At 34.9% G+C, this 14,292-nt stretch overlaps 1 protein-coding gene across 1 annotated transcript in view; it reads right to left on the bottom strand.

Annotated features, from left to right (window-relative positions):
• LOC106463142 (retroviral integration site protein Fli-1 homolog) overlaps positions 1-10,781 on the bottom strand; it is a 139,400-nt gene extending 128,619 nt beyond the window's left edge. The window contains exon 1 of the mRNA XM_013923130.2: positions 10,271-10,781. Within this exon, the coding sequence (XP_013778584.1) occupies positions 10,271-10,781 (511 nt within the window). The remainder of the gene's footprint in view (positions 1-10,270) is intronic.
• Between the last annotated feature and the right edge of the window lie 3,511 nt (positions 10,782-14,292).

Genomic DNA, 14,292 nt, shown 5'->3' with positions numbered 1-14,292 from the left:
AACAACGCTAGATAACAAGGACTAGCTAAACCTTGGAATATAGTTCCCGTGTTTGGAACAACGCTAGATAACAAGGACTAGCTAAACCTTGGAATATAGTTCCCGTGTTTGGAACAACGCTAGATAACAAGGACTAGCTAGCTATAATTTAAAGCTATTAGGAAATAAGAGGAAAGTTTTATCCACTGCTATACAATACAGTACTGCTAACCCTTTTTGTTAAGTACATTTGGTGAAAGTGTGCTGGTTTCACGAGTTTCGATCGAATATTAAGATTAGACTTAAGACTTAAGATTAGATTCTTATTATGACAGTAATATTTCAAGAACACCATATGTACATAAATGAACCTTTATGTTACCACCCCCGTCTCTCTCCCACCATCTTTCTACAAGTAAAACTTTGAGATCTCTAACTTGTATCATTTATCTCTAACAGGATGTTGAACGGCAACGTACAAAAAGCTATACTTTTTAATTCCAAAATCTATAATACAAAGCCACTCATTTCTTGGAATTATAATCACAATGAATGCCGATGGACATTGTGACAAATCACTACAAAGGTTCTCTTCAATCGAGATGACCCTTCATTGTTTTAATCACAGTGAACGGATATCAACATTTGATATTATGTTCATATTTAGAGCGTTGGCTCCAAATGGTCAACCGTACGTTTAACTTTTAGGTTGATGGCTACTTTAATATTTTGATTTTAACTCCAAATTATTAAGAAAGAAATATATATTTTGATATTTCTAATTTTACGCGCACACGAGCTAAAGAGACAGGTCAGAGACCCCTTGAGTTTAACTACAGCCTTTCTAAATTTTGAACTTCTGACAACATTGAAGGCAACCATTTAGTAGAACCCGCTGCAACAAAGACTGGGTTTGAACCAGATATAAAATTGACTACTGTCATTCTTATAATGTGTTCAGCAACATCGCGGTTCAAACTTTGGGCCTTCTCATCCGCAGTCCGGCACGCTAACCACTGGGCCACGCTCGGCTACAAATTTGTGTTGTATATATAAGTATAAAAATGCGAAGGTTATAATAAATATATATATATATATATATATAAGTATAAAAATGCGAAGGTTATAAAATAAAGAAGTAAGACTTTTCGATATAACTCACTTTTAGTTGTCATTAACCGACAGGCTTCTTTTTTGGAAAGAAAACGAATTAGATTAGATCATATCTCCATTATTCCCAGGTTAGACATTGAAAGTTTATACGATCGTAAGAAAACTGACCAACAGGAACAATACTAACGAATCATTTTTTTTCTTCAAGTTGTAGCCTTATTTGGGATTAGAATTGAAATCAGAGTTTCAACTCACTCTTAAATTAAAACCAATGCACAAAATTAATTATATGCTAAACCTCAGAACTGTTCCCCTTCCCAAATTTAAATCAAACCATTACCACGATTCAAATTCAACATTCTAGTCCCAAAAAACAACAATAATAAAAACTTTGAGTTGTTAGAAAGAAGGAGTTATCCAATTATCATTAGGTTCTGATCAAACCAAACTACCTTCATAACTCAGAACTAAAACTCAACCCAGTAATTAATATACTGTTCTAACTAGAAGTATACGATGTCATAAGATGTGTGCTTGTTATTAAGCACAAAACTACATGGGCTATCTGTACTGTGCCCACCACGAGTGTCGAAACTGGTTTATAGCGTAATAAACCTTTAGTCTTATCGCTGAGCCACTGGAGAGCAACGTCATAAGACTGAACCTTATAATGCATTTATTCATAAGTAGTTTACCGTGCTGTTAGCGATGTAATAATATCTCACGAGGTTGGGCTAGCTTAGAAGATTTAAGTTAGTCCTAAATTCACTCACTAAGCTAAAAATGCAAAATAATCCTCTCATAATATTATAAAATAAAAATGGAATCACCCCACATATAAATTAAAACGACTAAAAAAGGGGGGTGGGTGATGTCATCTTAATCGTTTGAAGCCATTTTAGTTTTGGAACTCATGAAAGTTTTGAAATAAAAACTAAAAAACTATCACAATTTGAATAATCTTTACATTATTAGATATATACTCTTACATATATCACATTTTACACCTTTTTATTAGGAAGTAGACAATTTAGAGTAAGACAGTTCAGTTCCAGATAGATCATCATCTCAAGCTTAAGCTGAATTAATTAATAAAGGTTGGTCTTCAAACATGCCTTTTGCTTTGTCTATTGGGGATTTAAAAACAGTTAAAATTAAGGAAGAGTATACCGGAAAAAAATTAAAGTATTACTACTTAAGTGCTGCCACCTTTATCACTGACTTACAGTCCTCTAGTTCTACAAAACTCTTGAATAATTAGGCTTCGGGAGAACAAGATTTAATTCCTTAATTGGAAAGAAAATAAATCATATTCACATGTTTTACATTTTAAAGTTTTCATTAAGTTCCAAAATCAATATCTTACAAATGCATTGGTAGTGAGTAGCGGTATAAATATTTGTTTTAGTGTACATCGAGAGTCGGTCATATAACCCAAATATTAGAATTTTGATATTTTAGCGACAAAAGATGTATAGTTCTCAAAAAGTTTGGTATTGTTTTACCAGGTGTGTTCATTTTTCTGGCGGTGTCTATGTATTGTTTTACCAGGTGTGTTCATTCTCCTGGCGGTGTCTGTGACTCTGTGACTGATATTTTGTTAATTTTATACGAAAAAAATGGATCTTTGATGTTCATTAACTCTAAGCCAACAACTTCCCTCGACCTTTGAAATTCCAGTTCTCTCTTTTTACAGCGTCAGACTCCACAGTGCGTAACAAAATATCTCTTGTTTAGCTGACAGTAGTTAGGAAACCAAATTTGTAGAGATCACAATACATAACAAAATGGCTCTTATTTAGCTGACAGTAGTTAGGAAACCAAGTCTGTAGGGATCACAATACATAACAAAATGGCTCTTATTTAGCTGACAGTAGTTAGGAAACCAAGTCTGTAGGGATCAAAATACGTAACAAAATGTCTCTTGTTTAGCTGACAGTAGTTAGGAAACCAAGTTTGTAGGGATCACAATACATAACAAAATGACTCTTATTTAGCTGACAGTAGTTAGGAAACCAAGTCTGTAGGGATCAAAATACATAACAAAATGTCTCTAGTTCAGCTGACAATGGTTAGAAAACCAAGTCTGTAGGGATCAAAATACGTAACAAAATGTTTCTTGTTTAGCTAACAGTAGTTAGGAAACCAAGTCTGTAGGGATCACAGTACATAACAAAATTTATCTTGTTTAGCTAACAGTAGCTAGGAACCTAAGTCAGTTGGGATCACAATAATAACAAAATTTATCTTGTTTAGCTAACTGTAGTTAGGAACCTAAGTCAGTAGGGATCACAATACATAACAAAATTTATCTTGTTTAGCTAACAGTAGTTAGGAATCTAAGTCAGTAGGGATCACAATAATAACAAAATTTATCTTGTCTAGCTAACAGTAGTTAGGAACCTAAGTCAGTAGGGATCACAATAATAACAAAATTTATCTTGTTTAGCTAACAGTAGTTAGGAACCTAAGTCAGTAGGGATCACAATAATAACAAAATTTATCTTGTTCAGCTAACAGTAGTTAGGAACCTAAGTCAGTAGGGATCACAATACATAACAAAATCTTTTTAGCTTTATGTATGTGTTTTGAGTTGTTTTGTATTCATCTTATTGATTTATATAGGATTTGAAGAATATGTAGCATTAATGCTAATATGTTATTCTAAATTATTCATCTCACTTGATCATTTGACTTACCACATGTTACGGACTTATACCGGTTTCAGGGTATTACAACCCTTATCATTAACCCTGGACAAGAACAAATCGAAAAAAGCCTAGTATTATTAACATGGTCAGCAGAGGTCACAACACATACAAAATGCCTTTAGTTTAGTTAACAGTGTTTAGGCAACTAAGTCAACAGTAGTCACAACACATACAAAATGCCTTTAGTTTAGTTAACAGTGTTTAGGGAACTAAGTTGTCAGGGAATCATAACACACGATAAAAAGCACAGAACCAGAGCTAAAATAATCGGGATCACAACACTATTATCCGAGAACTTATCAATCCGATAATGGCCATTGGTAACAAAACTTTCTTCCAGTATATAGAGCTTTCAGGTGTGCCTCACATTAATTTAACAAAACAGTTTAATAGGAGTGATAACAGGATATTTACATTGTGCCATGTTTCTGTCACGTGGAGTGCAAGCTGTGATGTTCTAATTCAACATGTGCTTTCAGTATATTTTAGTTTCCTTTGTTTTCATGTCAAAACTGTTATGAGAACTTGAAGTGCCACTGGAATATATATACTTTATTTCTTTGTAAAGCTTACATCAGTCTGATGTTATACCAAATGTTCATATTTTTCGGGGAAGAAAGACTAGTTAACTTTAGTAACAATCAATGTGTTGTTGCGGTTCAATCTTAACTTGTAGTAACAATCAATGTGTTGTTGCTGTTCAATCTTAACTTGTAGAAACAATCTATGTGTTGTTGCTGTTCAATCTTAACTTGTAGAAACAATCAATGTGTTGTTGCTGTTCAATCTTAACTTGTAGAAACAATCTATGTGTTGTTGCTGTTCAATCTTAAGTTGTAGTAACAATCAATGTGTTGTTTCTGTTCAATCTTAACTTGAACAACACATTGATTGTTACTAAACAGCCAATCTTAACTTGTATTGCCTGAGAATTTACCTCATATATTTCGCTTAAGTCGAAGAGCCGCCCTTCGTCTGAACAATTTATATTTTTCAAAAACTCTAGAAAGTTTTATTTGCAAGCGTAGAGGTCAGGCCAAGTTACAAAAATCCTTCAGAAGTTCGTGTACGGGTATTAAACAAAAGCGAGATTTAACGGCCGTCCACTACCATGTGAAGAGAACACATTTACTTTAACATGCAGCGGCGGAAGTGTGCGCCTTACAACAACAAGAATGGTACAGGAAATAGACTCTCTTCCTAGTCAAACCTTTCCATTTCGTAGAATTTTTTTAGTCATTCTCAAAGTTTCCAGCAACAAAAATGCGTTGAATAAGAAATCACCCTTCGTGAATTATGACATTTGGTAGGAATTCCGTCGTATTTCTATATAAACATCAGTTGAAAGACCTTTATGCTATTGGAAATTAATACCATTAGAAACTAAGTTAATGAGAACCGATACTAATTTTTTTTGTAAAACGACACTAAGTTTAGGAAATCGAAACTAGTTATCTGAATCTGACAGTAACTTATCGGAAACCAACCATAAACATATATTGAAAACCTACATCATTCTTACAGACTTCTAAATAGGAACATTTTAAAACATAGTAACTGTTTTTAGTTGATATTCACACTTTATCAAGCAAGGTTACAGGCCTGTACTTGCACTTAACGTCTCATCATGTACTATTAACCAGTAGACAGTAAGTTCGAATAGTTAAAAAAAACTGATTCTCTAGTTTCCTTGCACTCAGATCACAGAGAGTGCACTTTTAATTAGTTTGTAAATACATTTAAACAGATATCTGGCAGTTTTATCGAATAAATAAACCACAAACGTTAATTAACATGAAAGAAAGATAAATAATCCGCTAGTGAAGGTGATTTTGTAAACAGTTCTTCTGAACAAAAAATTGTCACCTGAAGCGAAGTGAGGACAAGTTAATCTGCAAAATTAGTAAAGAAATAGTCACCTGAAGCGAAGTGAGGACAAGTTAATCTGCAAAATTAGTAAAGAAATAGTCACCTGAAGCGAAGTGAGGACAAGTTAATCTGCAAAATTAGTAAAGAAATAGTCACCTGAAGCGAAATGAGGACAAGTTAACCTGCAAAATTAGTAAAGAAATAGTCACCTGAAGCGAAATGAGGACAAGTTAACCTGCAAAAACCAATAAATAAAAGGTCACCTGAAGCGAAATGAGAAGAAATTAATATGTAAAAACCAGGAAAGAAATAGACACCTGAAGCGAAATGAGGACAAATTTATCTGCAAAAACCAGAAACGAATAGCCACCTGAAACGAAATTAGGAGTTAACTGTTCTCTTGCGAACTTTTACGAGGTAGTTGTTTAGATTGAAATATTTACCGCCAAGGAACTATCTCTGGTAGGTGACTTTTTAAACTGAAAATTCTCTAAGGTTGAAGAAAATCAGTTTAATGGTACCAAAAGTTTAAAAGTGACGCACAACCTCGTGAACTTAGAACTGTCCTCGTACGAGGAAAACCCTCAAGAAATGGATTATGAACTTGAGGTGTAACTTGTATGTAGTTAGCTAAAGCATCTACCAGAGAGGAGGAAGCAAAGGTTCTCTTGTTCAGGAAAGTTAATATGTTAGCTCTAGATCGTACAAATACAAACTACACCGTTGAGGAGATCGACAGAGGATAATAATGATAAACTAATGTGTGACTTAAAATTCTCACCACTGACAGAGACTAGAGGTTACAGGGCGTGCCTCTAGGAAATGATCGAGTGACCAAAGTAACGGAAAGATACTTAACTTCCTGAGCAAACATGTTCTACTGACACAATAATGTGTTGCGATCAGTTTCCACATGGTAGTTTATTGAGAATTATAACAAGATATTTACATTGTGACTTATGTTTCTGTCACGTGGAGTGCAAGCTGTGATGCTTTAATTCAACACCTTCTTTCAGTATATCTTAGTTTCCTTTGTTACCACTAGGGTTTATTTATTTTATTTCTTTCTAAAACTTACATCAGTCTTATGTTAGCAGATGTTTAGCAGGATTTTCGTTGCCAACTGTTTTCTTTCTTGGGAAAACTTCAAATCACTCCTCACTCATTTCTTACTGCCTTCTCTTTCTAGTGAGTCGGGCAACAATCTGTAGGTTTTCATGTACAATCAAAAGTCACGTGACATGCTACTTCCTTGTTCCGTATTCAGTAGGAAAACATTTTCCTTTCTTTCATATTCTAGTTCGACAAGGAAAAGTTCAACCATTATTGGTCGCATGACCACTGATACGCATGTATCACTAGTATTTTATGTTTCATAAGCCCAACGTATATCATAGATTGGAGTGTTATGTAATTATACGCCTCTAACACAAGTATTGTGTGTTTCTTAAGCACAACGCTTAGTACAGAATGGGGTGCTATGTACTTATACGCCTGTATCACGAGCATTGTACGTTTCGTAAGCATAATACATAGTACAGAATTGGGTGCTATGAAAATTTGTTGGAAAAAACAATAAAAGTTAATTAAAGCATGTAAAAAATAAAAAATTTGCTGAAAAGCTTAAAAATGTTTTTACTAAACTCGACTTAATTATATTTTTAAATAAATCATTACTAGCAAGAAACACGTGAAAATAAGGTATATGTAGTATTATTTAGATACAAAATGTGTGTTATAGCTAAAACAATTGTAAAATCAATGTTGTCCAGTGGCTGGCACGTAAGATTACGTGCTTCAGAGATTGGATGTTATGGGCATCAATTAAGGTTTGGGCTGTGACAGCTGTTAACAAAGAACGCAGATCATCAAACATGCACCGATCCATATTTATAGTTTGACTACATACACATGTAACAGACAGTAGCTCTGAGGTTTGGCTTTGATACTTTTTTGACAGCAAAATTGATTTCGGAATGCTGAGGTTAGAACTGCTGTAACAGCATAATACGCGTAGCTTAACCTTTGGGCAGACCAAATGTCAAATAATTCTATTAATCATTTATCGTTCTTTAGCAATGTACGTTTTGGCTTCACCTGCCGCGAGCGACTACGAGTTCTCCTCCACCTGCCTCGAGGCTGCTTATGCATGTGGTGAAATCGACATGGTAAGAGCAGGGGAAATATTCTCACATGCACAAGATTGGCTGCGCGATGTTAATACAGATATCTGGTAAAAGGTAACATGCTAATTTCCCATTTTCTTCATGTGTCTAATTACGTGAAATTCTTAAATCCACTTTTTAATGCATTAATTAAACTTTTAATTCCACACCACATCTCCCCAATATACTGTTAAATGCATATCCTGTCCTCCTGTCCCCCGATAGTTTACGGGCTTACAACGCTAAAATCCGGGGTTCGATTCCCCTCGGTGAACAAGCAGATAGCCCAATGTGGCTTTGCTCTAAAATAAACAAATCTGTGCTCCTTAATCTTCATTTTCATCAAATAAAGAACAGGTCTTTAGGTTTAGCCAATTCCACTCAAATACAAAAACCTACCTTTAATCAGGAACGTTATTTATCTTGTTCAATAAGGACTTCAGACCGCTATTTACGTATATAACGTTGCAACCACGTGGTATCCAACAGCTATGGAGCATGGTTTTTAGTTGCGTTTTTAAACATTCAACCATGATAAACAAATCTACTAGTTACCGATAACAAAGTTCTAATATTGAAAATTGATTCCAACATGAAAACATTAGTTAACATTTCTTATGCACCTTTAATAATTGTGCTAGTTCAAACTGTACATGTAAAAATCCTGCATAATTAAACTTTGATTAGAACCCGAAACAATTGTTAACCTATTTTCTACTAAATGTAACCATGGCTTGGAAACAATACCTAAAAATTATACAGTATAAAGCTCTGAGTAAAGCCTGAAACAGTTGTTAACATACTTGATACTAAATGTAGCAAAGACATGGAAACAATACCTAACAATTCTACAACATAAAACTCTGAGTAAATCCTGAAACAATTGTTAACATACTTGATACTAAATATAGCTAAGACATGGAAACAATACCTAACAATTCTACAATATAAAACTCTGAGTAAATCCTGAAACAATTGTTAACATACTTGATACTAAATATAGCTAAGACATGGAAACAATAACTAACAATTCTACAATATAAAACTCCGAGTAAAGCCTGAAAGATAATATCAAAAATATTTTCTAGTTCTAACAATAATTAAGCTTTGAAACAATGCCTAATAATTCTATAATACCAAACTCTGAGTGAAGCCTGAAACATTATAATTAACAATGTTTGTAATTCTAACTATGGCTTGAAAAAAATACGGTTCGATTAGGCTATAACATCAATAAAACATCTTAACATGAAAGGAAATTGAACAGTGGCCAGATGTCCGATAACTATGTGATATCTTTATAAACTAAGATACATTTTAGATGCAAACGTGAGATAGATTAGACACGATTTTAGTCTTATTCTGTTTTGTTCTAGGAATACTGAAGTTTATTAAGAAATTTAAAAGTAGTTATTAAATGCTGCGAAAGCACTCTTGCAATGAAGGATAAACTGGAAGTTACATCTTCTCTATACATATATAAATATACGAGCGTTTTTTTTTCAGAATGTGAGTTCAAAAAGGTACAAATCAGTTCAGGCTATACAAGTTAGTATCATCATGTGGGGTGTTTATGTGTTTTAAATTACAAGTTAGTATCATCATGTGGCGTGTTTGTGTGTTTTAAATTACAAGTTAGTATCATCATGTGGGGTGTTTATGTGTTTTAAATCCTGAAAAAAAATGTTTCACTATGTGGCGTCTAAATTGTCGAAAATAGCGTTTAAGTAAAGATCAACCAGACTTGCGAACCAGTTAAAGAAACGAAACTGTAGAAAGAAGTCTTACAGATTGCCTACCATATAAAAAAAACACACACACACCAAAGAATAGATCTTTAAAAAGCATTTGGAGAAATTTTTTTGTGAAATTTTGTGCAACTTAGTATTTCTAGTGTATCCATAATATATATTCATGTTTTTTTTACGAATAAAATGTTTATTTGGACAAACAAAATGAACGTTTGTGCTAAATTTCAAAAAATTATTTTCTCTGGAAATGATGAGTACTTTCCTTCATGATAAGATTCCACGTCGCCACGTGCTGTAGGTTCCAGTTTCGCTATATTTATTATTAAAAAACGGGATTTGACAGGATTCTGGAGCTGCGCTTGTTGTGTTCTATAGCATCAAACGTATTTATTGCCTATGAGAAATGAGCGCCGAATTAATCGTTTAACTACAGTTTTTTTATCATTAAAGATGTTTTATATATTTAAAATTAACCTGAATAATAAAATATAGTGTCTATCTTCTAGCATTTTCTTAAAGCATCAGAACAAAAAGCATAAATTAAGCTGAAATCTGTATGGCTTTTTAAAAAAATGATAACATGATCCTTACCGTGGTGTAATACACGGAACATTCGATAAGAGAAGTCAGCTTTTAATAAGAAATATTACCTAACTGTAACTAGTAAAAAAGTAGCACTAACCTGCTGGTACTACCACTCTTTTGTCGGAGCTGGGGTCGTGACCTGTCGCCCGGCACGAAGAAGTAGAGCGGGAAGAAACTTCTAGCTGGCCGTTGATGGCATGTTTGTCTGTGGTGTAGTGACTTAGGAGAATTGGGGACGCAGCAGGAATATTGCTGAAAGCGCTTGGTGAAAGATACCTGTCCCTATAGGCCGGGGTCACGGCCGCTACAAGGCTCGACGACTTGTTGGCCGTCTCGTTACTGCTTGAGGAAGGCTTGCCCGGTGAAAAGCGGCGACAAGGCAAAACACTGTCGACTGGAACTGACGGCATGTGGGAGGCTGCGGTGTAACGGTAAGCACAACCGGGCCAATCGTCCCTGGTGCCGAAGGCCTCCACCTTGACATGCAAGGAATAGGGAGACGGCGGGGGAACCAGTCCTCGATTTCCCCCTCCACCTGGTCCAGTTTTGGTCAGGTCAGTAGAAGGGACCTGCCCATAGGTACAGCTACTGTTAGGACTTTCGAACATGATAAAATAACAAGTTGAAATGACAACCTCAGATACTTCCGGTCGCTAATACCGACCACTTCCACTTCCGGGAAATGAACTAGGGAAGGGTTAGTTGTGAGCACGTGGTCACTGTCCGCTAGAGCTCCACAGCACACAGGGACTGTCTGAAAAGTTCAATATTAAACGTTAGTCTTAGAATAGTCGGTTGCAACTCTAGTATTTACTGCTCGTTATTATAATCTACGTTAGACAATTGTTTCCTGTTTTTATACTTACTCGGACTTCCTGCTAAGCTACCGTGCAGTCTGTTTAACTAATTACACGAACACCATCTAGGCTTTATGTGCTGATGAAATGAAAAGATGATTTATTCACGTGATAGACCATCTATTGAACAACAATTCCCATCTCATAGCATACACATTTTCCCACAATTACAACGCATCTGTAACATACACAGATGAGCCAAGAAGTATTCATACCATAGCAACGTTCTGGCACGGGACGCACTCCGCCATTCCTCACGCGAGCGCACGGGATGATCCGTCATCTCGGGCTGTATCCCATTCTCGACACGTGCCGTCCCACTCAACTGCGCATCTTCATTAGGGCCCAGTTCACTCTGTTATGCACGGCCAATTGCACATGAAATAAAAGAAAGGCAAATAATAATTGAGCGCGGTGACTCTTTGTAATCGACTCTGTTAGAATGAAAAACCTTTTGTAAAAGCAAACGATCAGTTGAGAACATCAGACTGTAGTCAAAATAAATGTTCAGACAAGAGAACAGGAGCACTTGTTTGAAATTTTGAGAACTCTAAACTTAAAATGCAACATTGTATATTAAAATGTGTCCCAGTCCCATAGTTGTAGGAGAAAAGGTAGATGATACCACCTAAATAGCCTGAACACCTAATGTGTCCGTATGACATCCTCAAGATGCAATATTAACAAGTATAGATCTTTATGGAGCGTAGGTTTCCATTACAGAGTGTAAGAACACCATTCAGATGTAATCTAAACAAATGTATTTTAATAATGGCAATGATAAGTCTGAATGTAAATGTTAAATAGGATGCATTTATTATTGGAACATGAAATAGCTAGTGCTAAAGAACGGTAATATATCAAAGTATAAATGTAAACATTAGATACGGTGCATATATCTGTAGCATTGGAACACGAAAGAGCTAGTGCTAAAGAACAGTAATATAGTAAAGTATAAATGTAAACATTGGATACGGTGCATATATCTGTAGCATTGGAACACGAAAGAGCTAGTGCTAAAGAACAGTTATACTTTACTATATTACACCGTATCCAAAGTTTACATCCAATGCTACAGATATATGAACATGAGAGAGCTAGTGCTAAAGAACGGTAATATATTAAAGTATAAATGTAAACATTGAGTACGGTGCAAATATCTAGAGTATTGGAACACGAAAGAGCTAGTGCTAAGGAATGGTAAGATATTAAAATATAAATGTAAACATTAAATACGGTGCAACTATATGTAGTATGGGAATATGAGAATTGCAGAGAATTGTAGAATATATAGATTTAAGGGACAATTGTAAAATATATAGATATAAGGGACAATTGTAGAATATATAGATATAAGGAACAATTGTAGAATATATAGATATAAGGGACATAGAGATCAATACAGAACGTAAATTTGTAGATTTTAGGCTAAAAATGATAGAGGGGTATTTTAGCATTAGATAGAGCCTATTGTGTGGGTAGAACAGAAGAGATGGGAGCTTTCACCCAGATATCATAAAGTATTGGGGTATCTATGTACTTGTACTAAAGGCCCTATAATAACTATGGTAGTCATTTATTTACTTGGCGACGTTTCGAGCAAACGCCCTTTTTTTCAAGGCTGTCGGTTAATGACTATTACAATTCTCTAAACGTCGAATTTCTTTACTTTATCACCTACGCATTTTTCTATTTATTTATATGGATATAACTATGTAAATTATTTGTATTATAAGTACAATGACGTATATTTTATACACTGCTGACGTATATTGTTTTGCAATGCATTCTCTTTGTGCGTATGTACTTTTAACCGTTTAAGCTTTATTTGTTTATGAATTTCACGCAAAGTTACTTGAGGGTTATCTGAGCTAGCCATGTCTAGTTTTTAAGTGATAGACTATAGGGAAGGCGGCTAGATAATACCGCCCACCGCCAACTCTTGGTCACTAAAAAAACGAATTATTTCTAAAGTATTATATGTATGTATGGTGTTTATATTTATTTCTATCGAAAAGAATAATGTATATTTATATATTCGTCTACAGTCGAAGATATTCCTTCGCCAAACTTGTATCAGAGATAATCTTTAAATCAGATCACTTCGCCTAAAGTCTGATCTGTTTATTTTGCGATTTTCACCCCTGAACTAACAGACTAGTCGAATAGTGAGAGCTGACCATCACTCTTATTATACACCCACGCCTCCAAAGTGTGAACCATGCATCCTCGGATCGACAATTCTCGCACGCTAACCAGGAGACCCTGCAGTCTATGAAGGCTAGTAACGTATAATTTCTAATTTTTTCACATTGTAAAAATGTGTAATGCTCGAATTTAGTTAAGTGATGGCACTGAAGAATATACACGAGTTCGTTTCTTTTTTTTAACTTTGTTTAAAGTTGGGAAAATGAGTTTCACCCGAACAAAATATCGAGTTATTGGCATTTCAAAAATACATTTCTGATATTTCGTGGGTGCTTTTAAAAAGAAATTGGTATTTTAGACAACTTCATTAAAGTTTAACTTTTTGTTTATTCGGCATGGCCAGGTGGTTAGGGTCGCTGGTTCGAATCCCCGTCCCACCAAACATGCTCGCCTTTTCAGCCGTGGGGACGCTATAATGTGACGGTCAACCCCACTATTCGTTGGTAAAAGAGTTGCCCAAGAGTTGGCGGTGGGTGGTGATAACTAGCTGCCTTCCCTCACTGCTAAATTAGGGACGGCTAGCGCAGATAGGCCTCGTGTAACTTTGCGCGAAATTCAAAGCAAACCAAAATCTGTCTATTTTCACAAAAACAGGTTAAACTATAATTGCGAATACTTTATCATTACATTAATGGCCACATGGGGGTGCGAATAGTTATATTAGTAGCTCAAATTCAGCACTTGTAAAATATTTTGAGTGTGCGCATATTTGATATCAAACAAGAATAATAATTTCAGGGAAAATTTCAATGGGGCTTTAATGTTTTATTATAAGAAGAAAGTATTTCGGCTCATGACATAAACCAAATACAATTTCTCGGAGGATTACTAACTGCACGACAAACTTAGATAGTTGTTTCTAATCGCATTTAACTCAATAATGGTTCTGTAATACACAAATCATATAACTATACGACAAACTTAGATAGTTGTTTCTAATCGCATTTAACTCAATAATGGTTCTGTAATACACAAATCATATAACTATACGACAAACTTAGATAGTTGTTTCTAATCGCATTTAACTCAATAATGGTTCTGTAATACACAAATC

This window comes from Limulus polyphemus, unplaced genomic scaffold (genome assembly GCF_000517525.1).
Source record: "Limulus polyphemus unplaced genomic scaffold, Limulus_polyphemus-2.1.2 Scaffold1333, whole genome shotgun sequence".
In the NCBI taxonomy this organism is placed as follows: domain Eukaryota; kingdom Metazoa; phylum Arthropoda; class Merostomata; order Xiphosura; family Limulidae; genus Limulus; species Limulus polyphemus.
Note: the sequence above shows the minus strand (reverse complement) of the source record. Positions and strands in the feature narration are given on the sequence as shown.